This window comes from Brachyhypopomus gauderio, chromosome 15, assembly GCF_052324685.1.
Source record: "Brachyhypopomus gauderio isolate BG-103 chromosome 15, BGAUD_0.2, whole genome shotgun sequence".
Lineage (NCBI taxonomy): Eukaryota > Metazoa > Chordata > Actinopteri > Gymnotiformes > Hypopomidae > Brachyhypopomus > Brachyhypopomus gauderio.
In genome coordinates this window covers 13,810,916-13,835,852 of record NC_135225.1, presented here as the reverse complement: position 1 = coordinate 13,835,852, position 24,937 = coordinate 13,810,916, and the positions used below count along the sequence as shown (strand labels likewise).

Genomic DNA, 24,937 nt, shown 5'->3' with positions numbered 1-24,937 from the left:
CATGTTTATTTACTGATGTGTGCGTATGCACATGTTTGCTTGGTATTTACTGACATGCGTGTCTGTGCACATGTGTGTATTTAGTATTTACCGATGTGTGTGTTTGCACATGTGTTTATTTACTCATGTGTTTGTGTGCATGTGTTTATTTAGTTTTTACATACGTGTTGGTGTGCACATGTGTTTATTTAGTATTTACTGACCCACTGGTTCCATTTCCTGGTGTCCAGCACTCCGTACACCCCCCTGGACAAGCGAGCTATGGAGAATACAGATGAGGACACGACCACAGAAGACTGGACCATGGATCAGCCTCTGGCCCAGACCAGGACCACCGCTATCGTGGAGGTGAAGGGAGCGGTCAACGTGGTGCTCACACCGCTGGTGGTAGAAGCGCTGGACAGGCCAGTACTCCCATTACAAACCTGTGGGATTATGAGCGCACTTGAACGTGGACTTGAAAGTGGACTTGAAAGTCAGCGTGGTCGTGTTGCTCTGCAGGTACATCAAGTCCATGGTGCACTTCGCCAGCATGCGCCATCCGTCCTCCATCCTGGACGATCTGCACGGCAAAGTGCTGAACGAGGCATACCAGATCAGCAAGTCCACCGTGACCGAGGCTGTGAGTGACACACCGGACACACTGTGGAAAATGCAGCGTGTTCCGAAGACATCGGTTATAATTGTTCGACAACGTTTGTATCTTGCAGAGTGCTGGAAAGCCAGAGCATAAGATCTCCAAGACTGAGGGCAACGTTCCAGCGTCCATGAACACGCCTCACGGACAGACCGACCTGTCAATCAAACCAGACAACGTGAAAATAAAGGGCCTGCAAGCTAATGTCACCGTTCCAAAGGTGTGTGTCTGTGTGTCTCTGCTTCTGGGAGACGTCGAAAATCTGCTGACTGACACTGACGTGTGTGTGTGTGTGTGTGTGTGTGTGTGCAGGTGAATCTTTGTGTGCTGCAGGCCTCAGTAGAAGAGGGCTCTCCCTCTAATAAGAGCATCACGCACGTCTCACTTGTGGCCTTCTGCTTTGACCGAATTGCGACGCAGCTCCGAATGAACAGGTGTGAATAAACAGGCTGATCCGTGCTCCACCTTCTTCTCCTTCTGTCTCTGATAAGATAGTGATGGATGGGTACCGTGTGTGAGGAGAAAGCCCCCGTTAAGGTGCGCGGGGTTTAACGCGGGTGTGTGTTCCCCGGGGCGTAATGTGCAGGGGTATAGTGGAGGACACGGAGAAGACGTCTGCAGTGCTGGAGAAGTTCTCGTCCGCCTCCAAGATGGCTCCTCAGTCCAGCGGCTCCTTGCGCTCCAACGCCGGCGTGGAGAAAGGCAAAGAGATCGCCGCCAGACTCAACGTCCATCGCATACACAGCCAGCTGCGTGGCTTGGACTCCTCAGGTGCACACACACACACACACACACACACACACACACACACACACACACACACACACACACACACACACTCTCCTGCACGGTCTATCCGTCCTCCTGCGGCGGTTCACGTGGTTAACATGCTGGTAGCCTGATGAGGTCTGACCGCAGGGTGTTTGGGGTTGGCTGCGTTTGCAGATCTTGGTGCGAGTGCTATAACTGCCATTCCGTTCGAGAAGTCCAAGGTTCTCTTCAGCCTCGAGGAGACGGACGACTTCGTCTTGGTGGATGAGACGGGTGGTCCAATCAACACGGACCACATGGCAGACCACGCCTCTGACCCCTCCCGGTCTGGGGCGAGCCCGGAGAAATGGGGCTGGATCATGTTTGAGTGTGGGATTGAGAACCTTACAGTAAAAGGTATCGCCCGTGACCATGAATGCGATTACATTGGTGCCGAGCTGCGTTGTAGACGTGCGTGTGCGTGCGGCTTTACGCATCATCTCCTTCTCCCAGGGGGTCGGCAGTCGGGGGCGGTGCTCTACAGCGCGTTCGGAGTGATGAGTGGCGATGACGCTGGTGTTGGGGGCGGCGTTTCCAAATCAAACGGCTCCAGTGGCTCTCAGACAGGAAGCGGCTACAGCACAGACGTATCTGACGACAACCTGCCCAACGATGCGAACAGTCCCACCTCCGAGCCCAACAACAACTCGGACTCTGACGAGCAGGTACTGATGCGTGACCTTCGAGCAGATCTAGCCAGGCGTCCGCTGCAGAAGCCTTTCTCACGGGCCGTGCTGGAATGCTGCTCTGTGCAGGATGAAGGGGTGGAGTCTGACGACCTGAAGAAGGACCTCCCCTTGCTGCCCCCTCCCCCTGACTCCAGCAGTATGAAGCTCACCATAAAGGAGATCTGGTTCAGTTTCGCTGCTCCGACTAACATACGCTCGCAAACACAGGCCATGTCCAGGTACGGACCTGTTCCATCACCGTCGTGACGTTACAGTCGAATAGTGACCTTACACTGATGGTCATACAGTGAAGTCACCCATTATTTTTTTCGTTTTTGTTCTTTAACAGGCAGCTGAATCTGCTGAGCACAGCGACCCCTGCTGTTGGTGCCTGGCTAGTGCCCATCGACCAGCTGAAATCCTCACTGCAGAAACTGGAGGTGGAGGCCACCCTGCGTGTGTGTGCCGTCATGGGCTGCATCATGACCGAGGCCCTGGAGGTCAGAACCTCTCACGTCAACCAGTGTCTTTAATGTTATGGATCAGTTGTTTGCCGTCTGCTGGCGGGTTTTGCCATGTAGTTTTGGGTTGTCCAAGGAGAGATTTCCCCTGGTAGGATAATAAAGTGAATGGATATGAGTACATGTTCAGTTCTTCTAGCGCTGAGCTGCTCACATTGGTCTGGTGTGGTTGTGCACTTTATCGTGACAGAAAAAGACCGTTCACATCCCTTTGCGGAGCAAGTATAACCGAGTGACCAAGCGGGCCCGGTACCTTCACGAGAACCCGTCCTGTTTACTGTGCAATATATTACATCGCTACCTACAGCAAGCAGACTACAGTATTATAGAGGAGGCCACTATGGTAAGAATTCATACTGCGTGTGTGTGTGTGTGTGTGTGTGTGTGTGTGTGTGTGCACGCGTGTGTGTGTGTGAAATGTGTTGTACACATTTGAACTCTTCCTCTCTTGTTGATCAGAATGACGGCCTTCCTGCCTTAGTCACGCTGAAAAAAGGTTTGGTCGCTCTGGCCCGACAGTGGATGAAGTTCATTGTGGTCACCCAAGCTTTTAAGGCAGTTGGCCTGCTACGACCCAATCAGCTGCCAAAACCCAAAGAGCCCGCCCCCACGGATCTGGACCCCGCTGTCTGTGTGGACAGTGGAGCTGCCCTTCAGAGTGACACCAGTGCTGATGGAGTGGAGTTTGAGTTTGATGCAGGTAACGCGTGTGCGCAGTAATCACTGTACGTGTGCGCTGTAGCGGTCGCATTTGTGCTGTTTTATTTTGTGTTCTATATTCCATGTTTGTCGGCGTGTTGTGCTCTGTTTAGGCACTGTTAGTGAACACACGATGCTATTGGAGGGTGTGAGCAGTCGACCCGCCCCCACCGGAAACTCCGCTCCTGTGAGTGGTGCTGAGATCATGAGGAAACTCTCTAAATCTCACACGCACAATGAGTCTGGTCTTAGGATTAAGGTATGTCATGAATTTAAAATGGTTTAGTTTTCTGTTTTTGTTCTGTTGTTCTGTTTTTGTTTTGTGGCGTGGTCTTGTAAGTCTTGTTTTTGCTTTCAGGGCTCCCATCCGTACCAGTCTCTTAGTTACACAAGCGGAGACACGGCAGCTGATTCGCCAGCTCACGTGAGTCGGACAGGGCTGCAGTCCAATCATAGCCCGCGCAAAGAGTCATTGCTAAGCTACCTGACGGGAAGCTTCCCAAGCCTTCATAATCTGCTGGAAGCCTCGCCCCCTCGCACCAGTGAGCCAGTGGCAGCCAAGAGCAGCTCTCTGACACGCACAGGTACACGCCCAACTTCAGATGGCAGCTGGTTCTGTTCAATAATGCAAATAAAACATCTATGTCACCATACTGTTGCAGTACAGGTGCTCTAATGAATCTCGCGTGTGTTTTGCCCAGGTAACAGCCTGGGCACAGATGTGCTGACTGAGCACCCTCTACTAACTGAGCCCAGCTCCGTCAGCTTCTACAACTGGATGTCCATCGCCGTGGGAAACCGCTCAGGGGGCAATGTGCAGGAGTCTCCTCTCAACCGCTCCCAGCACAACAGCCTACAGACTGGAGGTGTGTGGACATGCATGTGGGAGGTCCTGGCTTTGGGGAGGGGGAGGGTCTGTCCACTGATGATGATGATGATGATGAAGGATGTGTTGCCCCTCTATAGGTGTCCTCCCAACCATTCCGTCAGCGTCTGACTTCAACACAGTTCTGTCCAGTGATCAGAACACGCTGGACACACACTCACAACACTCACACTCTCAGCACAGCACCAGCCAGGAAGACCTGCTGGAGCAGGACGAGACCAACCTCTGCCCTGCAGCTGTACAACTAGCTGATGCACAGGTGTGTGTGTACACACACACACACACACACACACACTTAACACCATCACAGAGCTGTCATGACTTTAACTGTGTGTGTGTGTGTGTGTGTGTGTGTGTGTGTGTGTGTGTGTGTGTGTGTGTGTGTGTGTGTGTGTGTGTGTGTGTGTGTGTGTGTAGGTGGTGTTTAAGCCTCTGTTGAGTCACACTGGGATCCAGCCTCAGGACGCACCTCCACTAAGCTATAAGATGTATTTCGGGGAGCACCTGTCCTTCAGCGGGACTCTGGACTGTCTGCGGGCTGACATCGTGGACTCGGACACCAGCAAAGAACGGAAAAACAAAAGAGTGCGCAGGTAGCACACCTCTCTCTTTATGTCAGTGTTGGCATACTGTGTAAGACACAGTGTTGCAGTGCATCATAGTGTGTGTGTGTGTGTGTGTGTGTGTGTGTGTGTGTCACAGGCAGGGCACGGTGAACCTCCCGCCGCTGGAGTTCAAGCCGGCGCTGATGATCGAGACGTTCAGCGTGAACGCGGTGGTGATGGAGAAGTGCATGTCCTCGGCCCCGTCGGCCAGCGCGCTCTCCTTCCACGAGCTGAGCCGGCGGCCCCAGGCCAGCGTGCACTGCCACTTCACGCTGGCCTGCCAGGCCATCCGCCAGCACGTGGACATGGCGCTGGTGCGCCTCATCCACCAGTTCAGCACCATGATCGACGACATCAAGGCCACGCAGACGGACATCAAGCTGAACCGCTACACCGCCGGCTCCACCTCGCCCACCCCCACCTTCAAGGGCCGCCCCTACCGCGAGTTCCGCTCCTCCGACTTCAGCCGCAGCTCCCGCGGGAGCCTGAACGGCGTGTCTCGCCTGGCCGTGCAGAAGAGCAAGCGGGCGGTGGGCGCGGTGGGCGCGGTGGGCGCGGCCACCGACACGCTTCCGCGGAACCGAGAGCCGCGGGGACGGAGCTCGCTGGGCAGGACGGAGAGACGCACGTCCAAGGCGTCGCGCAAAGGCTCGCGCGACGTGGCCGACCACGTGGCCATACCGATGGACGACTCGGACTCCATCACGGTGTCGGAGCAGAGCGAGCCGTCGGCCGAGTGCTGGCAGAACATGTACAAGCTGCTCAACTTCTACTCGCTGATCTCGGACCCCACGGGCATCCTGGAGAAGACCCAGGACCACGCGCCGTCAGGTGGGCGGGGCGCCGTCAGGTGGGCGGGGCGCCGTCAGGTGGGCGGGGTGCCGTCGTCAGGTGGGCGGGGCCCTGCCGACGCCGCTTACACCTTCCAACGGATTGCCCAACCTCCGTGTTTTGAGGAGTTGGAAGTTGAAGTTGTTTTGGTTGGTCTCTTTGCAGAAGGAGGGAGGAGCCCTGCGGAGCCTTCGTGCCGGTTGGCGTTCGAGTCGGAGGTGGAGTCTCCGCCAAGCCGACCGGGGCGTAGGCGGAGCTTGGTCAGCTCTGAACCTCAGCATGTCACGCTGATCGTGTTCGGAGTGGGTATGGTGAACCGTACACACTTGGAGGCAGACATCGGAGGATTGACCATGGAGGCGGAGCTAAAGAAAATACATGGCAGCTTCACACTTAAAGAAAAAATGAAGGGTAGGTGCTATGAACCCACGCCCACTACACCCCCCGCCCACCCCGCGCCTTAACAAATCTCCTCGCCCTGCAGATATTCTCCATCAGAAGATGACTGAGACATGCGCGTCCGCACACATCGGCGGTGTGAACGTTGTGCTTCTGGAGGGCATTTCTCCAGACATCCAGTCAGTATGAGCGTTCAGCCTCAACACACAGCTCACTCACTATGACACAACTCTTTAACGCCAACAGGCCACCAATATTTATTTGCCAGCCTTTTTTAAACATTTTCTGTGAAACATTTTACAACTTATTAATCACATTTTTGCTACTACTGCTGCTAATATGTTTGCATTGAAAATAATGTTAAATGCATTTTTATGTTGTTTAAGTTGATATCCTGATATCGCTTTTAATTTATTTATTAGATTTATCTACAAGACATATTGGCTCTTCTTGATTTACAGAAAACTTGTACTTCTTTTTCATTCTCTTTTCTGTATTCTTTGTCATGTTCTCTCTCTTTTGCACACTCTCACTGTTTGTTTCTCTCTTTTTCTTTTTTGCCTTTCTTTCTCTCTCTCATTCCCTTTCTCTCTTTCTCTCACTTTCTCTCTCTCTCTATATCTTCTCTCTCTTATTCGTTTTCTCTCTCTCTCTCTCTCTCTCTCTCTCTCTCCCTCTCTCCCTCTCTCTCCCTCTCTCTCTCTCTCGCTGGCAGACTGGAGGATTTCCCTACCTCCCCTACCAGCACAGCCAAGCAAGAGTTTCTGTATGTTCATGCTCCTTTAATGCTTTCCTACTTCCCATAACCCTCTTTATAACCTCTCCTGACGTGGTTGTGAGCATCAGCTCAACTGTTGTGACCAGTGCTGTTTAAGACCATCCTAAGTAGCTGTTGAAACACTTTGAGATTAAGAGCTTCTTTCTGGCTTTTTAAAAACATTTGGACGTTTTCTTACTCCATTCTATGTTCTACTAAACGTGATCATTTTGTGATCAACCACTGTAGTCTGTGTATAGTGTAGGAGTTCTCAACTTGAATGCATGGTCTCTCACACACCAACACAGAAGAGCCAATGGGGGGGGGGGGCTCTTCTGTATTGTAAATTACGGTTAGTCATTCTAGATGACCAGTGTTTGAGAGCTGTGTTTGCCACTTGAGAACCTTTTAGGTGTTTGTTGTTGTGTAGTGTGTTGTACTTGTTGATGGATTCTGTGCGTTCTCTGTACATCTGACCTGTGGTCAGTGTAATGTGGAGGGGCGTCACTGGTGTAGCTCCTCAACCCTTCTGTCTTCAGTGTTGGAGTATCTGCCTTTAGACCTCAGATCTGCCATTGAGGTGCATTGAATCAAGCAAGCATTTACTTAAGGAAATAAGTGCACTCTTAGTCACAGAAGTCATCTGGGTCTCCATGCTGTAACCTAGAATTGGTCCAGAAACGGTTCAGTGATTTTGTGTGTGTGTGTGTGTGTGTGTGTGTGTGTGTGTGTGTGTGTGTGTGTGTGTGTGTGTGTGTGTGTGTGTTAGGACGGTGGTGAAGTGTAACATTGCCAAGTCTCAGGCCTTATACAGTGCTCAGCGTGGGCTGAAGACCAATAATGCTGCTGTGTTTAAAGTGGGCGCCATCATGATCAACATCCCACAACACCCTGCAACACTGCACAGCATGATGGTCCGCAGCTCCCACCAGCTCTCCAAACAGATCTCAGACCTCATCCGTCAGCCCTCCAGTCCGTGAGTCGAACCTGAAACCAGCCGAACACTCTCTGTCTCCCACATTTATGCTTTTGTACATTCTAAAGTTCCCCCAGATCCTGACTGACATCAACTTATTTTTTAGCCCACCACCAAACAGGGAAGAGACTCCCACCCCACAGCCGCCTGAAAAGGCCTCCAGTGTCAATCAAACTCCAGTTGAAGCCAATGAGTTTCCGCAGCTCCCTGAAGGACTGGAGAAGAAGCCAATCGTTCTGAAGTTCAGTGCCATGCTGGATGGGATGACCATCGGTGCCGCCCTGCTGCCCTCCCTCAAGGCAGAGTACAAGATGGGCAGAATGAAGAGCCATGGGATGACTGGTACAGCCGCTTCTGTTGTTTTAGTGTGTTTCCTGCTTTATTAGACTGCTACTACTAGGGTTGCGATATTCTGTAGTTGTACTGTAGAGTGTGATTGATTAATTATGCTAAACTGATGCTACAATGTTACGTGTTGTTCGCAGGGGCCCAGACGAGGTTCACGTTTGAACTGCCCAATCACAAGCTGTGCTTCCAGTCTAAGGTGTCGCCGGTGGACGTGACGGCCATGCCTCCTCCCTCTGCCAGCCTGACCCTCCCGCCGGTCACCATGTCCGGGGAGTACATCATCCAGGAGCACGAGGGCCACAGCGACCCCGCCTGGGCCCCCGACGACATGCCCACCAAACACGGCAGCTACCTGCAGGGCAACTACCTGCGCTGCTTAGCCGAGGTCAGCGAGCCACGCTGGGAGGCCGGGGTGACCTCACGGTGACCTTACAGTCTCCCAGAGTTGTTTGTAGATCACATGGTCATCGCATGTGGTTTTACGCACCATGTCTTACTTTGTGCATTGTGACTGAGCTTGAGTTTATCCATTGACCTTCAGATTGGGTCGTTTGAACACAGTCTGACCACAGACCTGCTCAACCACCTGGTGTTCCTCCAGAAGGTCTTCATGAAGGAGGTCAATGAGGTCATCCAGAAGGTGTCGGGTAAGCAAGCCATTTTTAGCAGTGCTGCAATGAATCAGTTATTGAATCAAATATCAGGTGTGGAGTATTGGTGTATGTACTGTCATGTTCACTTTCTGTGTGTGTGTGTGTGTGTGTGTGTGTGTGTGTGTAGGGGTAGAACAGCCTATTCCCTTGTGGAATGAGTATGACGTGTCTGCTGATGGAGATAAGCCTAAGATCCTGCTCTACTCTCTCCACCTCATGTTTAAGGTAGAATATTAAAAGCTGATTTATAAACCTTTGTGAAAAGTATGACTTTGTTGTGGCTTGTTGTGAATGGTTAGTCAGTCCTCACATTTTATTTTTTTAGTATTGTTTGAATTATTTGGTCACAGTGATTAAACACAATTACCACATTACATAGTAATTATGTAGTGTTGAAGTGCGGTTAGTCATGAATGATGACAGAATGGTGCCTGATCACCAGGACTAATGACGACTATCTGATTGTAGGGCATTCAGATGACCGCCACCACTCCCTCTATGAGAGCCGTGCGCTTTGAGACTGGTTTGATCGAGCTGGAATTGTCCAATCGAATTCAGTGTAAGGCCACGCCCACAGGCAGCAGCTACCTGAAGCTGTTTGGGAAATGTCAGGTGGATCTGAACCTTGCACTGGGACAAATAGTGAAGCACCAGGTATTGATGCTCTCACCCACACTGCCTCACACTGCTGAGCGCACACACACACTCGTCCCACTGCTCTTCTGATGATGTTCGTCGTGTTAGGTCTACGAAGAGGCCGGGTCAGATTTCCATCAGGTCGCGTATTTCCGCACTCGGATTGGTTTACGAAACGCTCTCCAGGAGGAAATCAGTGGCTGTTCTGACAAAGAGGCGGTCCTTATCACACTTAACCGGCCTATTGTATTTGCCCAGCCGGTGGCATTTGACAGAGGTAATTACTGTACTAGAGAAGTCTGTAAACGAATGTGCAGGAATATATGCAGGTTTATAATTGTGTGTGTGTGTGTGTGTGTGTGTGTGTGTTTCAGCTGTTCTCTTCTGGCTGAACTATAAGGCAGCTTATGATAACTGGAAGGAGCAGCGTCTGGCGTTGAACTCCGACATCCACATGGCCACTAAAGAGGTGGTGGACAAGCTGCCTGCGATCCAGCAGAGCAGTGTGCAGGCCTTCAGCACGCTCTTCCTGCAGCTCACCGTCAACGACCTGGGCATCTGTCTGCCCATCACCGGCTCCTCCCAGGTGAGCCGCGCACCGCCCGTCTGCAGCCGTTCGACGAGCCCCGCTCCGCGCGCTCCACACGCTCCACACACGGCCTCCACACGCTCCACACGCTCCACACACGCTCCACACATGCTCCCCACGCTCCCCACACGCCCTCCGCACGCTCCACACGCCCTCCGCACGCTCCACACGCCCTCCACACGCCCTCCGCACGCTCCACACGCCCTCCACACGCCCTCCACACGCCCTCCACACGTCCTCCACACGCCCTCCGCACGCTCCACACACCCTCCACACGTCCTCCGCACGCTCCACACGCCCTCCGCACGCTCCACACGCCCTCCACACGTCTTCCACACGCCCTCCGCACGCTCCACACACCCTCCACACCCTCCGCACGCCCTCCGCACGCCCTCCACACGCTCCACACACCCTCCACACGCGCTCCACACGCGCTCCGCACGCTCCACACACGCTCCACACGCGCTCCGCACGCTCCACACACGCTCCACACGCGCTCCACACGCGCTCCGCACGCTCCACACGCGCTCCGCACGCCCTCCACATGCCCTCCACACGCGCTCCACACGCGCTCCACACGCGCTCCGCACACCCTCACTCAAGTGCAGTTCTGGGCCGATCGGACGCGGCGGTAACGTTTTGCTCCCGTCGCACCGCAGGCCAATCACAGTTTGGATTTTGACGCTGGCTCGGCACTGGTGCTGACCATAGAGAGCACTCTGATCACAGCCTGCTCGTCCGAGTCTCTGGTCAGCAAAGGCCACTTCAAGAACTTCTGCATCCGATTCGCAGAGGGCTTTGAGACATCGTGGGACGACTGGAAACCTGAAGTGAGAGGAGACCTGGTCATGAACGCCTGTAAGGACACTGTACACTGTTTACCACCCGGTCAACTACCACTGGACACAAGCTGTGTGACTTGATCCAGTTTAAACTATTTTTAATTTGTTTTCATCAGGTGTTGTGCCTGATGGCACATATGAAGTTTGCTCGAGAACTACAGGCCAAGCTGCTGCAGGTACGCGCATGTGTGTGTGTGTGTGCGCATGTGCATATGTGTGTGTGTCTATGTCTGTGGGCGTGCCTCAGTGTCTGTGGGCGTGCCTCAGTGTCTGTGGGCGTGCCTCAGTGTCTGTGGGCGTGCCTCAGTGTCTGTGGGCGTGCCTCAGTGTCTGTGGGTGTGCCTCAGTGTCTGTGGGCGTGTCTCAGGGCATGTCTGGGTGTGTCTGTGGGCGTGTCTCAGTGTCTGGGTGTGTCTGTGGGTGTGCTTCAGTGTCTATTGGCTGGGTTGTGCGCTTGAAGGAACAGCATGTCCCTCCCCCAGAGAGCAACAGTGCGGGGACCTGGACTCTGAACGTGCTGTGGAAGATGTGTGGGATTGACGTGCACATGGACCCCAACATCGGCAAGCGCCTCAACGCCCTGGGCAACACCCTCACGTCACTGACCGGCGAGGAGGACACAGACGACATCACTGACCTGAACTCGGAGACCATTGCTGACCTGTCTGACGAGGACGAGAGTGACGACATGTCTCCCACTGTAACCGTGGTCAGTGCTCTTACCTAAACATCAAGTCTTTAGCCGGCAAGGTGTGTGGTTGTGAATATGTGTGTGTATTTTTGGTTTTGGCCCAGGACCTCAAACTTCTGGTTCAGTCGTTTTTGGAAGTTTGTCTTCCTGTCGGTGTTTGCGTGGGAAGCCCAGTGGAAGTGCTTCTCTTTAGAGTGTGTATGAATATGTCTGACCATTGTTTACAGTGTTTGGAGGGGGATCTCAGTCCCAGGGTGTCGTTCAGGAAGCGGCTGGTGAACAGAATTCTGGGCATTAGCTCGCCGCCGCGGCCTCTCTCGCCGTCGGCACACTCGGACTGTCGGGATTCTTCCTCCACATCCTCCATCACTCGTGCCAGGAGCGTTCGACTATCTTCCTCCGCCAGTGCCCACAGAGCTAGACACCCCAGACCCCTGTCCTGGGGCTGTGTATGTACTAGAGAGCTCCCGGCGGTCTCGGTCTCTCTCTCTCTCTCTCTCTCTCTCTCTCTCTCTCTCTCTCTCGGGCGTGCACTCTCTCTCTCTCTCAGGCGTGCACTCTCTCTCTCTCTCTCTCTCTCGGGCGTGCACTCTCTCTCTCTCTCTCTCTCTCTCTCTCTCTCTCTCTCCCTCTCTCTCGGGCGTGCACTCTCTCTCTCTCCCTTGCATCCATATGGCTCTTGGTTGGAAAAATCCTTCTGGGACCAATCCTCGTCTCAGACACATGGGCAGTGTTCATTCTGGTTATGCATTGTTACTTTACAAACTGCATATTGGACATGTGATCATTCATTGACAGTGCTGTAAAGTTTCAGAAGAATTCAAACTTTATCACTAGAAGTCGGGGACTTGAGCTACAGGCCCCTGAAGTGAACCTAATGGGACACCGTAGCTGGTGGCCCCACAAGCCCTTTGGAAGTGCAGGGTCGGCTTGGACGAGGAACCTCTTGCTCACTGTGCCATATCTGATTTCCTCTCACTGTGAGAAATGGATGACCAATCTCATTTCAGTACCCCTTTCCTCCAATCACAGAGGGCTAAAAGGGTATGTTCCTGTGTGAGACCACACTTCATTGTGCTTCAGTAATGAGTGTGTGTGTGTGAGAACATCTGTGTGAGTGGGGTGGGCTGGTGCTTTGATTTCAATGCTGTGGTACGCTAAGAGTGTGATGAAACGGCACTCCTGAAGCATGTGCTATAGGTGGATAGCGTTTCTGAGTTTGGGATATCACTCTCTCACTTTCCCACTCTCTCTCTCTCTGCATATGTTGCATGTGTCTTCGATACTGATTAAATATTTTTGGACTTTTCCCTCATTCAGGAGTCCATTGATCCGCGCAGGCAGGCGGTTGTGGGTAATCAGATTATCGATGCCCGGGGGCGGAAATTTAACAAGCGTCTGGTAGACATCAGAGAGCTCAACGAGCAGGCCAGAGTCATCGACGACCTCAAGTAAGGCAGGATCGATCAGTCTGGCTGACTAGCCCACGTGACTGAAGCTGAATGAATCTCTCCACCTGACTCTCACTCTCTCACTCTCACTCTCTCTCTCTCTCTCTCTCTCTAGGAAACTAGGCGCAAGTGAGGGCACCATAAATCAGGAGATCCAGCGCTACCAGCAGCTGGAGTCGGTGGCGGTGAACGACATTCGGCGAGATGTGCGCAAGAAACTGCGTCGGTCCAGCATGAGGGTGAGGAGAGCTGCGGCGGCCCTCCTGCCATCATACGGCCCCTTAAACAGGGACTTCACTCTGGGCCCTCCACGGCTCACAGACCCCTTTACTACTGCCCCTTTCCTGTGTCCCCGTTGTCTCAATAAACCAGCAGCCGCTGTGTGTGTGTTTCAGGCGGCATCTCTTAAAGATAAGTGGGGTCTGGGATATAAGCCCAGCTACAACAGGTCCAAGAGCATCTCGGCAGGAGGCAGGCCAGCCATGAAGAGAATAGAGAGACAGAGGTGAGCACACACTATACAGAGTATTCAGTAGGCACACCATAAAGAGTAGTGTACACTATACAGAGTATTCAGTAGGCACACTACAAAGAGTAGTGTACACTATACAGAGTAATCGGTAAGAACACTACAAAGAGTAGTGTACACAATACAGAGTATTCAGTAGGCACACTATAAAGAGTAGTGTACACTATACAGAGTAATCTGTAAGAATATAATAAAGAGTAGTGCATATACACTATACAGTGTAATCAGACTGAGGTGCCCTTGAGCAAGGCACTTAACCCCAGCTGCTCCCCGGGCACTGGGTCTAGGGCTGCCCACTGGGTCTAGGGCTGCCCACTGGGTCTAGCGCTGCCCACTGGGTCTAGGGCTGCCCACTGGGTCTAGGGCTGCCCACTGGGTCTAGGGCTGCCCACTGGGTCTAGGGCTGCCCAATGGGTCTAGCGTTGCCCACTGGTTCTAGCGTTGCCCACTGGTTCTAGGGCTGCCCACTGGGTCTAGCGTTGCCCACTGGTTCTAGCGTTGCCCACTGGTTCTAGCGTTGCCCACTGGTTCTAGGGCTGCCCACTGGGTCTAGGGCTGCCCAATGGGTCTAGCATTGCCCACTGGTTCTAGCGTTGCCCACTGGTTCTAGGGCTGCCCACTGGGTCTAGGGCTGCCCACTGCTCTGGGCACGTGTGCACCACAGCCCTCTAGTGATCACTAGTGTGTGTGTGTTCTCACTGCACAGATGAGAAAATGACAATCACAATTGGCAACTTGATCAGTAAGCACATTATAAAGAGTAGTGTATATACATTATACAGAGTAAACAGTCAGCACACTATATAGAGTAGTGTATATACACTATACAGACTAATGAATAAGCGCACTGTATAGAGTAGTGTATACACACTATAAAGAGTAGTCTATACACACTATACAGAGTAGTGTAGTTACTAATGACACTACTTTTGATGTTCTATGCCTAGTATGTGACAGTTATTTGTATGTGTGCCCACACTTGGATAGTTCAAGACTGGGAGATGTGGACGACCTGCCAGATATTAAGGTGGATGCTGCCTCCCCAGGACCAAGAGTTACCTTCAACATTGACACGGTAGTGTGTGTGTGTGTGTGTGTGTGTGTGTGTGTGTGTGTGTGTGTGTGTGTGTGTGTGTGTGTGTGTGTGTGTGTGTGTGTGTGTGTGTGTGTGTGTGTGTGTGTGTGTGTGTGTGTGTGTGTGTGTGTGTGTGTGTGTGTGTGTGCGTGCGTGCGGTCAGGTGAGTGTGTGGGATGTGGGGTGCTTTTATGAGAGCGTGTGAATGCATACATTTCTGTTTATTTCTTTTCACACTTTCACGTGGGTGTGTGGGTGGGTGTGGGTGTGTGCGTGGGTGTGTGCGTGTGTGTGTGTGCTCAGGTGAGTGTGTGGGATGTGGGGTGCTTTTATGAGAGCGTGTGAAGGCATACATTTCTGTTTATTTCTTTTCACACTTTCACGTGTGTGTGCGTGCGTGCGTGTGTGTGTGGGTGTGTGTGTGAATAAAAATAAACAGAAGTGTTTCTAGATTCTTTGGTCTGCGAGTCTAATTGCTGTGTGTTGAGTGCAGCACATGAGGACAGGCTGAGTGTTCCAGCAGAGCTTCTCCTGGAGAGCTGGGACCCCAGACCTTCTTCCATTTTTGAATGGCTTTTCATGTCTGTTTGTGTCTAAGATGAGTAATGTGGCACTGGACACTCCCCCAACTTCCCTCTCACCTCCATACAGCCCTGCAGACTCTGTCTTCAAGGTACTACCCAAATGTGAAAATCACTTTTTTTCAGGATAAACTAATCTGTTGTGTCAAAGCTTAATGGAAGAGCTCTGCAGAGCTCAGAGCTGCCATGCCTCCGGCCACACCTCTGGCCACACCTCTGGTCACGCCTCTGGCCACACCTCTGGCCACACCTCTGGCCACGCCTCTGGTTTTTCACTGGGTCAGTTTAGCTCCTACCTCTCCCGCCACAGCTAATCAGAATCTGAAATGAGGCGGACTCCCTCCCTCTCTTCTTCACTCACTCCTGGTTTGCTTCCTACCTAGATGTTGGTGGTTGACCCGAATGGTGACTCGAATCTTTCCATCCCTCCTGGGCTCGTGTCTGTGGCATGGTGCTCATCATAGCTTTCTTTTCATCCATCTGTCTTTTTGTTGCTGCATCTGTTCATCCCTCTCTCCTCCGCTGGATTTTCTGAAGTGCATGATTTGGGACTTCCCTGTCCAAAGTACTAACCTTACAACCTGTGTCAGTTAGATGGTACTACAGGTCCAGGAGTTGAAGGATCTGGATTTGTTTGTACATCAGTCGAAATTTATGTTCTAAAAATTGGTCCGTTTTTATTTCAATGGATGGCACTTTTAATTCCCATAAAATGCAAATGACAAAAGATTGGCTTAGTATCCACTGCTGTGGAACATTCCGGAGACGTCACTGGGAAACTGCTGAAAAGCCTAACAAACGTCCTAAAGCCTGTAGTTTGGTTAAGATAGATAGACTGTCAGGTCGGTGTGGTCGGTGCGCTCTGACGGTTGATTCTTGCTGATTGTTGAAGTTCCCGGAGGAGACAGAGATGGACTTGTTGTCTGTCACCGCCGACGATCCTGCCCATCATTACCCATCACGCTCAGTGTTCAGTCCGCTCGCCACGCCCGAGGTCTTCTCACGCAACATTCCCTTCCAGCCAGATGACAGTCGCCGCGATGACCTGTCCACCTCTTCTTCAGAGGACTCGGACAAAGAAGAAGAGTTTGACCGTGAGAGAGGACAGGGTTTCTACCGGCGACCAGGGTCAGCTACACACACGGAGACGTACACAAACATACTTCACATTAACTCAAAAGAAGCAAACCCTAACCCTCAGGGCACCCTGAACCTGACATAATCAGTTTGCTACGTTATCCGTGTTCCTCAGGTCGTCTCAGAAGAAGGGGTTGGCTGCGTTATTTAGTGAGCGGTGGCCAGCCACGCCCCCTCAGCGTGGAGCGTTGACTCCGCCCAGTGAACGCAACATTGATTTTGAATTGGATGTGCGCGTGGAGATCGACAGTGGCAAGTGTGTGTTACACCCCACCTCCCAGCTTCCAGAGCAGGAAGAGCTCGCCACGCGCAGGTTAAAACCAGATCTCACACTCTCTCTCTCTCTCTCTCTCTCTCTCACACACACACACACACACACACACACACACACACACACAATCACGCAAGAGTTCTGCCAAACTCGCCGTACTGCGTGTTGGGCTTGTGGCAGTAACGCTCCCCCCTGCTCTCCTGTAGGAACTGCGATCGCAGCTCGCGGAGTCTGGACCAGGATTCCCCCCCGAAGAAGCGCAAGCTGCAGGCTGCGTTCACCTCCAGCTCCAACATGCTGAACACCAAGAGAGTTCCCTCCTCCCTGCAGAGCAAGAGCGGGGACATGGAGACCACCGTCTTCTACATCCCCGGAGTGGACGTCAAGGTCCGCACGTCCCCGCGCCTCCACACACACACACACACCGTGTCTGTGCTCCGTGTCTGTGGTTCTGTCTGGCTACTTCCCCCAGAGTGGACGACCCAAACGCGCGTCACGTCCACGTTATCGTAGAAACGGACGGTCCTTGCTCGCGGCAGGTGCTGATCATTGTGTTCACGTGTGTTCATGTGTGTTCACGTGTGTTCTCCACAGCTGCACTACAACTCCAAGACTCTGAAGACGGACTCGCCCAACGCCTCACGTGGCTCCTCGCTGTCCAGAACCCTCTCCAAAGAGTCCAAGCTGTATGGTATGAGAGACTGGCCCTCTCCTGTGGCTACAACCCCCAGCAGGACAAACGTCCTCCTGTCCCCACCTGTCCCTCCCCTCCCCTCAGGTACACGTCCTCTCTGTCTCTCTCACTGTCTCCATGCGCCTCTGCCCGGCTGCGCAGCTGCATGCTCCCGGCTAAGCCCGCCTCCATGGAGCACGGCCAGCCAATCGGCACAGCCGAGCCGGACGGCACGGCCAGCCAATCTGCACGGCCAGCATGCAGTGCTCCTGCATTCGCTTGGCGCTTGGTTTTCCTCTCTTGCCTATGACTCTGTGTGTGTGTGTGTGTGTATGTGTGTGTGTGTGTGTGTGTGTGTACTGTCAGCATGGGTGTGTTCCTCCTGGGGTGAATGTGATCTCACCATCACTTTGTTCGCATGGCACACTGGTTTTGGAATGCTTTGGGACTTTTGCCTGTGGGGGAAAAAAATCACTGAAATACAGTAATTTGTGTAAAGAAACCTGGTAACTGTTTATGTTTATATGCACACTTCTCTGCCTTTATCAGTTATGACAGCACAGTGCATGCGCATTATGGGACATAAAGAAAGAACAAAGTTCTACATCAATGCACAACTCTTTGGTGTCTAGACACTGGTCCACTATAGTTATGTGATTCTCTCCTGATAGCATGGATAATAGAGATTAACTGCTCTGTGTGTGTGTGTGTGTGTGTGTGTGTGTGTGTGTGTGTGTGTGTGTACACAGCTAAGAGCAAAGTGGGCGTGGGTGTGAAGACTGCTAAGCTGTATGCTTGGGTAGCCCTGCAGACTCTTCCAGAGGAGATGGTGATTAGCCCCTGCTTACTGGACTTTCTGGAGAAAGCTCTGGAGACCATCCCTATCACCCCAGTGGACAGGAACTACACAGGTACCACACCTCATCTATAGAAGAAATACTCGGTATGTGGAAAAATTATTCCATGGCTCAATTGTCTGTGTGTGTGTGTGTGTGTGTGTGTGTGTGTGTGTGTGTGTAGCACTCAGTGCTCCTGAGGAGGATGTTGGCCATTTTGATTCGGTGGACCCTCTGGAGGAGTCTCAGGTGTCTCTGGCGTCTGCTTCGGCCTCTCCATACTCCTCCTTCCCTGTGGACGTGGTGGTCTACGTGAGGGTGCAGGTACTCCACCTGGTCTCCATGCCGATTGAAGCGCACTGACGTTCTTCTTCGTTTTGTGCTGTGAGTGCTGAAGCAGGTCTTCCTCTCTCCAGCCGTCCCAGATCCGCTTCAGCTGCCTGCCCATGTCTCGTGTGGAGTGCATGCTGAAGCTGCCCTCCCTGGACCTCGTCTTCTCCTCCAATAGGGGAGAGCTGGACCCCCCCGGCCCCGCCCCCCCGGCCGACACCCAGCACACGCCCTCCTCCACTCCCCCATCTGTGCATGCCCAAAGAACACCTAGCAGCAAAGGTAGGAGGAGAAACGTCCAGGCTGTGACCTTGTCGGGGGTCGTGGTGGTGGTGTGGGTTGTGTGGGGCTGGGCAGTGAGAGTGTGGTGGAACTACACCGAGAAGAAGTGAAAAATAAAATGGTTATGCTCCTTCCTTCTTTCAGCTTGGTAGTCTTCGTGTCGAATAGCTCTCTCTCCTTGTGAGAGTCGCTCAAAGAGCGCTCTGGAGCTTTTGTGTCTACGGCCGCTACAGCTGTAGTTCTAATCCATGCTGTGGTGTCTTTCTTCAGGTCCACCTCTGGGCTTGGGCAGCCCTCTGGGGCGGAGTCGACACAGCAGCAGCCAATCGGATTTATCAGGCCCACCCACCAGCTCTTCTGGGCTGAGCTTCACAGCATGCATGTCTGACTTCTCCCTCTATGTGTTTCACCCCTACGGAGCTGGCAAGCAGAAGTCTGCTGTAACCGGCCTGCCGCCTGGACCAGGACCGCTGGGTCAGTGCTGAACACAGCTGGGGGGGGGTTCATCTCTGGAGCAGCATCTCAACACTGTGCTGCTCAAATCCTTGTTTGTAGTTTACTTCGAGCAGATTACTGTAAAGAACTGTTACAGTATCTAAGCTGGTCTATTTGGTGCTCAACATGTGTGTGTGTGTGTATTGTAGGAGCGGTAGAGGAGGAGAGTACCTCTGTGACCGGCAGAAAGGATTCTCTCTCCATTAATCTGGAGTTTGTCAAAGTGAGTCTGTCCAGGATCAGACGTACAGGGTGCCCCGCCTTCACCGACACCTTCCTCACCGGCAAGGGAGGCAAGATGGACACCACGCTCATCAACATCTCGGGTACGCTAACAACGTCCAGGCCACACTCAACACGAGAGCAGCCTGTTTTAATCAGGTGTCTGTTCGGCTTTGCTGATACTGGACACTAGTGCGGGGTGTGAGATGGTGGATTTGTTGGTTTTTTTCATTTAGCGGTGTGTGATATTGGCTCGGCCTCCTTCAAGTACGACATGAGACGTCTCAGCGAGATCCTGGCTTTCCCGAGAGCCTGGTATCGCCGCAGCATTGCCAGGAGACTCTTCCTAGGAGACCAGACCATCAACCTACCAGGTGGGACATTACGGCCCAGGTCGTTTCATTTCCATCCATATAGAACTCACCCTACTACTCTAGCTAAAGTGTGCATTCGTGTGTGTGTGTGTGTGTGTGTGTGTGTGTGTGTGTGCGTCGTGTGCGTGCGTGCGTCAGCGTCAGCGTCAGGCCCGGCCACCCCGGACTCTGCGGAGAGTGTGGCGCAGCACCTGTCTCCAGAGTCCAGCCGTAAGAGCTGCTGGAGGACGTGGGACGGCCAGGCGGCCCAGTACCACTCCAGTGTGTTCAGTGACACGCCCAGCCACACACACCTCAAATCCCCCGCTCCCGGACGCTCACGCAGCGTGTCCGACTCATCCGCACCCCGCAGAGGTACACACACACACACACACACACACACACACACACACACGCACACACACACACATACACACACACACACACACACACACACACACACACACACACACACATACATACACAGTACTTTCCCTGTTAATGTTGTACACATACGTGAACAGATGTTGTTTTGTTGATAGTCTGGTGTCTCCCTGCAGACTCGGTAACTAAGACCTCCACGCCGTCCTTCCGCAACACTAAGACAGCGGCCCAGCAGGGCTCGCCGTGGGAGACGCTTGTGGTGTTCGCCATCAACCTCAAACAGCTCAATGTCCAGATGAACATGAGTAACGTCATGGGCAACAACACGTACGAGACCCTCCTCCCCCTTACATACCACACACCTCTTCACCAGAGCCAAACCGCGTGTCTCACGTGCGTGTGTGCGGGTGTGTGCTCGCGTGTAGGTGGACGACGAGCGGGTTGAAGAGTCAGGGCCGTCTGTCGGTGGGCAGTAACCGCGACCGTGACATCAGCATGTCTATAGGCCTGGGCCGCTCCAAGCTCGACTCCAAGGGAGGAGTGGTGGGAGGGAACATTGACGTCAACACGCTGGAGCTGGTCTGTACGTACACGCCCCCTCTCCCAGGCCACACCCACCCCCTCAGCCGCGACCCTTCGTGCTCTTCATGGTTCGTTGGTCACGGTTCTCCGCTCTTTTCTTGTAGCACACATCTCTGAGCACCCCAACCAGCAGCCCAGCCATAAGTTCCAGATCACCATGGGCTCCACGGAGGCCCGCCTCGACTACATGGGCTCCAGCATCCTGATGGGTGTGTTCAGCAACGCCGACCTGCAGCTCCAGGATGAGTGGAAGGTCAACCTTTGTACCGATGCCAGCCTATCAGAGAAAAGGTAAGGATCTTATAGATCCACTGGCTGCCCTATCAGAGAAAAGGTAAGGATCTTATAGATCCACTGGCTGCCCTATCAGAGAAAAGGTAAGGATCTTACAGATCCACTGGCTGCCCTATCAGAGGAAATTAAAGGAGTACCAAAACACTGATCAGCACATTTCTAAAGAACGCTTCCAGAAAGATCACTTCTAAAATCTATTTGTAGGATTATTAGAACGTCGTCTGCGTAACTGAGCTGCAGTTTCGTGGAAAACGTGGTGCACCGGTCATGACAAATAATTGTTGCAAGAAAACGTTGTGCTATACGTTACAGTTGTTTGATTCATTCAAATACGCCTCCACAGTTCGGTCCCACAAACGAATGTGAACCCGCCTGGCTGTGCTTTTCCTGCAGTGAGATCTTTGTGCATGGAGACCTGCAGTGGGACATCTTCCAGGTGATCATCTCGCGCTCCACCACTCCTGATCTCATCAAGATCGGCATGAAGCTGCAGGAGTTCTTCACTCAGCAGTTCGACACCAGCAAGCGCGCTTTGTCCACCTGGGGCCCTGGAGCCTACCTGCCCCCCAAAACCCCCGTCACCACCGTGGACAAAGGGGCGGCTGAGCTGTGTGAGTTGGCCGTGGGCCTCTGCTAGGAGAACCAGCCCTGGTTTAGTGTGCAGCAGACGTGACCATCTTCTCTCCCTGGTAGACATGGACGCTGCCCATCACAGGCACTGGCCGGCGGTGTTGAAGATGGTGGCCGGCTGCCACATCTCCCTCTTCCAGATGCCCCTACCCGAGGACGCCGTCCAGCTCGGGGGCTCCATGAGTCTCCATGGCAACCACATGACCCTGGCCTGCTTCCATGGGCCCAACTTCCGCTCCAAGTCGTGGGTGCTGTTCCACCTGGAGGAGCCCAACATCGCGTTCTGGACGGAGGCGCAGAAGATCTGGGAAGACGGTGATGTTGCGCGACCCGTACACCTTTCTGACCCCCTACACCTTTCTGACCCCCTACACCTTTCTGACCCCCTACACCTTTCTGACCCCCTACACCTTTTTGTAGCACGCATCACACACAGCTGCCGGTCTGAGTTACTCCACTCTCCCGTTGGTCGTGTTGAGTGGGGACACTGTGGTGTTGGTGAAGGTGGATTTGCGCTCATGCATGTGTAACTGTCTCACTGTTCAGGCTCCAGCGATGACTCCACCTACATCGTTCAGACTCTGGACTTTCACCTAGGACACAACACCATGGTGACCAAGCCTTGTGGTGCGCTGGAGAGTCCAATGGCTACCATCACCAAAGTTACCCGCCGTCGGCACGAGAACCCACCTCATGGAGTCGCCACCGTCAAGGAATGGTTTAGCTACGTTACTGCCATGAGAAACGAAGGTAAAGCACACACACCCCCACACACACACACCCACACACACACACCCACAAACACACCCCCACACACACACCCCCACACACACACACACACCCCCACGCTGCTTCCTCAGTGACGTTGTGGCCCCTCCCCCCAGAGCTGAACCTGCTGCGTAACGTGGACGCCAACACGGCGGAGAGCGGCGCTGCTGCCAAGACCTCCAGCCTACTGAGCGGCTTCCGCGGCTCGTCCGCCTACAACCACGAGACGGAGACCATCTTCGCCTTGCCCAGGATGCAGCTCGACTTCAAGTCCATCCACGTGCAGGACCCCGAGGAGCCCTCCATCAGCGGTACCGCCTCCGCTGCAGGACACGCCCACCGTGGCGTCTGGGGGCCCCGGGTTAAGGGGGCACCGTGGCGGGTTTTGTGGAATTGAAGGCAGATGCTTGTTAAAAGACAAATGTGAACAGACCGTGTATGTGTGTGTGTGTAGATTCCCAGAACAAGCCCAAAGTGGAGTGCAGTGTGGTTACTGAGTTCACCGATCACATCTGTGTCACCATGGACGCGGAGCTCATTATGTTCCTGCATGATCTGGTCTCTGCTTACCTGAAGGAGAAGGAGAAAGGTACAGCAGCCCGGCCTTCTGACATCAGATAACAGCTAGTGTGTAGTTAGTGATGCACATCAGCTCTTCCTGAGGTGATGGTCAGAGGTACACACATGGTTTACTGTGCTGCTCTTAAACGCGTGTTATCGAAGACTGACACATTTAGCAAGCACTTGTTTCATTTTCTTAAACTTAAAATGATTGGTTTATAACACTTTACAGTTTCTAAGCTGGTCTAGTTGGTGCTCAAGTTGTGTGTGTGTGTGTGCGCGCGCGCAGCCCTGTTCGCACCGCGGATGTTTCTGTCGCGGCCGGGTCAGAAGAGTCCGACGGCGCAGCAGGAAGACGGTGCGGCGGCAAAGGAGAAGCCGAAGGAGGAGGGCGTGAACTACGCCACGGTGGACTGGAGGGACTTCCTGTGCAACACCTGGCACCTGGAGCCCACGCTGCGGTAACCCCGCCCACCTCCTACAGGGCCATCTCAGTCGCACTGTGACTGCAATGCCCCTGCAGCTTTGTTTTGCATTGTGTGCTCTGCCAGCTGACCAATGCCGCGCGTGTGCGCACCATTCTGCTTTTCAGGCTGATTTCGTGGACGGGCAGAAAGATTGACCCTGTGGGAGTGGACTACATCCTTCAGAAGCTGGGCTTTCACCATGCGAGAACTACAATTCCCAAGTGGCTTCAGAGAGGAGTGATGGACCCGCTGGACAAAGTCCTGTCTGTTCTCATTAAGAAGCTCGGCACCCTCCTGCAGGATGAAAAGGAGAAGAAAGGGCAGAGAGAGAAAGATGAACACTGAGTCTTCCTCCTCGTCCACGCTCCGATCACACTGGATTTACTACTGTACAGTGCACTGTGTATATTCCCTCGCTTGCTCACCAAGTCTCTCAAACACACAGTGCATGGGTCCGTCCTTCAGGCCCAGCTGAAGGGGCCTTTTATTGTCTGTATATTTTGATCTGAATTAGCAATCAACAGTAACTTGCTGCTAAATGCCAGTTGGACTTAACATGGATTATGTGCACTTTTACATTTAAGGTGTTAACCCTGCACTAACAGACTGGCAGGGAGCGCAAAGCTGTCTGAGTGTTTCAGAGCTGTTCTTTAACCTGAGTTTACAGCTACAGTCTCTCTTGGTGTTATGGTTGCCCTCTCAAGCTTGTGAAAATTTTAGTCCATTTTAATTTTTTTTTTGTAAATACTTTTTTAAGTCGGCGGGCACATACATCAGTTCTTCTGTTGTGCACTTTTCTACCGTGTGGGATGCTGGAGAAGCCAGCATGTATTCTTAAACCCGCTCGCGTGTTCAAATGACCAAATGTCGAGCTGCCTACGTTGGGTTGAGCTAGAAAAATCATATACAGCATTAGTTCTAATGAGCCAACCTGGGATTGTATTTCAAAATGTGAATCTTTCTAATAACATGTGATTTTTATTGACATGCACAACATATTTTAATATCTTAAGGGAATAATCCATAACTTGTTAGGCCCATGACTTTTTTTAATGTATAAGCAAAAGTGCAATAGGCTTGTATATAGATAAGTATAAATGTTCAGTGGGCTTTAACTGAATAAAATCACTGCAGCTGTGACTGTTGTTACATGTACATCGTGCTGTTGAATGACAGATGGAGACACCTGCAGTCTGAGTTGATGACCTGCGTCAGACCAATGCGACCATTTTGTCAAGTAGAAGCAGCCACACGTCAGAAATAAAAGTACACAACAGTACAACAGTCAATTAAGAGCTGATCGCAGCATGAAGGCCTGAACAATAAGTCCCATTTTGTACAAACACTCGTTTGCTCAGGAAGAGTACATTTTATCTCACTACAGAACAGTAGTCCCAACAGGAAGCTGGAGGTGAGACTCCAGGGAAGCATGGAGGATGAAAAAAAGCAACTGCAACTCATTTGTATT

The 24,937-nt window shown here is 52.6% G+C and overlaps 1 protein-coding gene across 15 annotated transcripts in view; it reads left to right on the top strand.

The window, feature by feature from the left end:
• The window catches only part of kiaa1109 (KIAA1109 ortholog), a 39,804-nt gene extending 15,195 nt beyond the window's left edge, over window positions 1-24,609 (top strand). For 2 of the 15 annotated variants that reach the window (XM_076974178.1, XM_076974174.1), the window contains 58 exons: window positions 231-404; window positions 502-622; window positions 711-857; window positions 950-1,071; window positions 1,224-1,408; window positions 1,583-1,804; window positions 1,901-2,112; window positions 2,203-2,354; window positions 2,465-2,615; window positions 2,827-2,979; window positions 3,096-3,336; window positions 3,449-3,594; window positions 3,694-3,919; window positions 4,037-4,201; window positions 4,302-4,480; window positions 4,639-4,814; window positions 4,924-5,657; window positions 5,823-6,068; window positions 6,142-6,235; window positions 6,772-6,822; window positions 7,583-7,789; window positions 7,896-8,131; window positions 8,275-8,522; window positions 8,679-8,784; window positions 8,918-9,015; window positions 9,259-9,444; window positions 9,535-9,703; window positions 9,801-10,012; window positions 10,675-10,873; window positions 10,974-11,033; window positions 11,340-11,566; window positions 11,776-11,997; window positions 12,869-12,999; window positions 13,115-13,238; window positions 13,395-13,504; window positions 14,516-14,603; window positions 15,202-15,276; window positions 16,077-16,312; window positions 16,437-16,634; window positions 16,799-16,979; window positions 17,187-17,370; window positions 18,015-18,176; window positions 18,286-18,425; window positions 18,518-18,713; window positions 18,984-19,187; window positions 19,358-19,534; window positions 19,667-19,804; window positions 19,943-20,158; window positions 20,344-20,494; window positions 20,593-20,750; window positions 20,854-21,040; window positions 21,437-21,654; window positions 21,737-21,988; window positions 22,220-22,423; window positions 22,558-22,752; window positions 22,896-23,030; window positions 23,292-23,463; window positions 23,595-24,609. In XM_076974178.1, coding sequence (XP_076830293.1) covers window positions 231-404; window positions 502-622; window positions 711-857; window positions 950-1,071; window positions 1,224-1,408; window positions 1,583-1,804; window positions 1,901-2,112; window positions 2,203-2,354; window positions 2,465-2,615; window positions 2,827-2,979; window positions 3,096-3,336; window positions 3,449-3,594; window positions 3,694-3,919; window positions 4,037-4,201; window positions 4,302-4,480; window positions 4,639-4,814; window positions 4,924-5,657; window positions 5,823-6,068; window positions 6,142-6,235; window positions 6,772-6,822; window positions 7,583-7,789; window positions 7,896-8,131; window positions 8,275-8,522; window positions 8,679-8,784; window positions 8,918-9,015; window positions 9,259-9,444; window positions 9,535-9,703; window positions 9,801-10,012; window positions 10,675-10,873; window positions 10,974-11,033; window positions 11,340-11,566; window positions 11,776-11,997; window positions 12,869-12,999; window positions 13,115-13,238; window positions 13,395-13,504; window positions 14,516-14,603; window positions 15,202-15,276; window positions 16,077-16,312; window positions 16,437-16,634; window positions 16,799-16,979; window positions 17,187-17,370; window positions 18,015-18,176; window positions 18,286-18,425; window positions 18,518-18,713; window positions 18,984-19,187; window positions 19,358-19,534; window positions 19,667-19,804; window positions 19,943-20,158; window positions 20,344-20,494; window positions 20,593-20,750; window positions 20,854-21,040; window positions 21,437-21,654; window positions 21,737-21,988; window positions 22,220-22,423; window positions 22,558-22,752; window positions 22,896-23,030; window positions 23,292-23,463; window positions 23,595-23,814 — 10,519 coding nt within the window. In that variant the 3' untranslated portion in view covers window positions 23,815-24,609. The remainder of the gene's footprint in view (window positions 1-230; window positions 405-501; window positions 623-710; window positions 858-949; window positions 1,072-1,223; window positions 1,409-1,582; window positions 1,805-1,900; window positions 2,113-2,202; window positions 2,355-2,464; window positions 2,616-2,826; window positions 2,980-3,095; window positions 3,337-3,448; window positions 3,595-3,693; window positions 3,920-4,036; window positions 4,202-4,301; window positions 4,481-4,638; window positions 4,815-4,923; window positions 5,658-5,822; window positions 6,069-6,141; window positions 6,236-6,771; window positions 6,823-7,582; window positions 7,790-7,895; window positions 8,132-8,274; window positions 8,523-8,678; window positions 8,785-8,917; window positions 9,016-9,258; window positions 9,445-9,534; window positions 9,704-9,800; window positions 10,013-10,674; window positions 10,874-10,973; window positions 11,034-11,339; window positions 11,567-11,775; window positions 11,998-12,868; window positions 13,000-13,114; window positions 13,239-13,394; window positions 13,505-14,515; window positions 14,604-15,201; window positions 15,277-16,076; window positions 16,313-16,436; window positions 16,635-16,798; window positions 16,980-17,186; window positions 17,371-18,014; window positions 18,177-18,285; window positions 18,426-18,517; window positions 18,714-18,983; window positions 19,188-19,357; window positions 19,535-19,666; window positions 19,805-19,942; window positions 20,159-20,343; window positions 20,495-20,592; window positions 20,751-20,853; window positions 21,041-21,436; window positions 21,655-21,736; window positions 21,989-22,219; window positions 22,424-22,557; window positions 22,753-22,895; window positions 23,031-23,291; window positions 23,464-23,594) is intronic. The other 13 variants (XM_076974179.1, XM_076974177.1, XM_076974175.1 and 10 more) reach the window with 13 other exon arrangements.
• The last annotated feature ends 328 nt before the right edge of the window (window positions 24,610-24,937 follow it).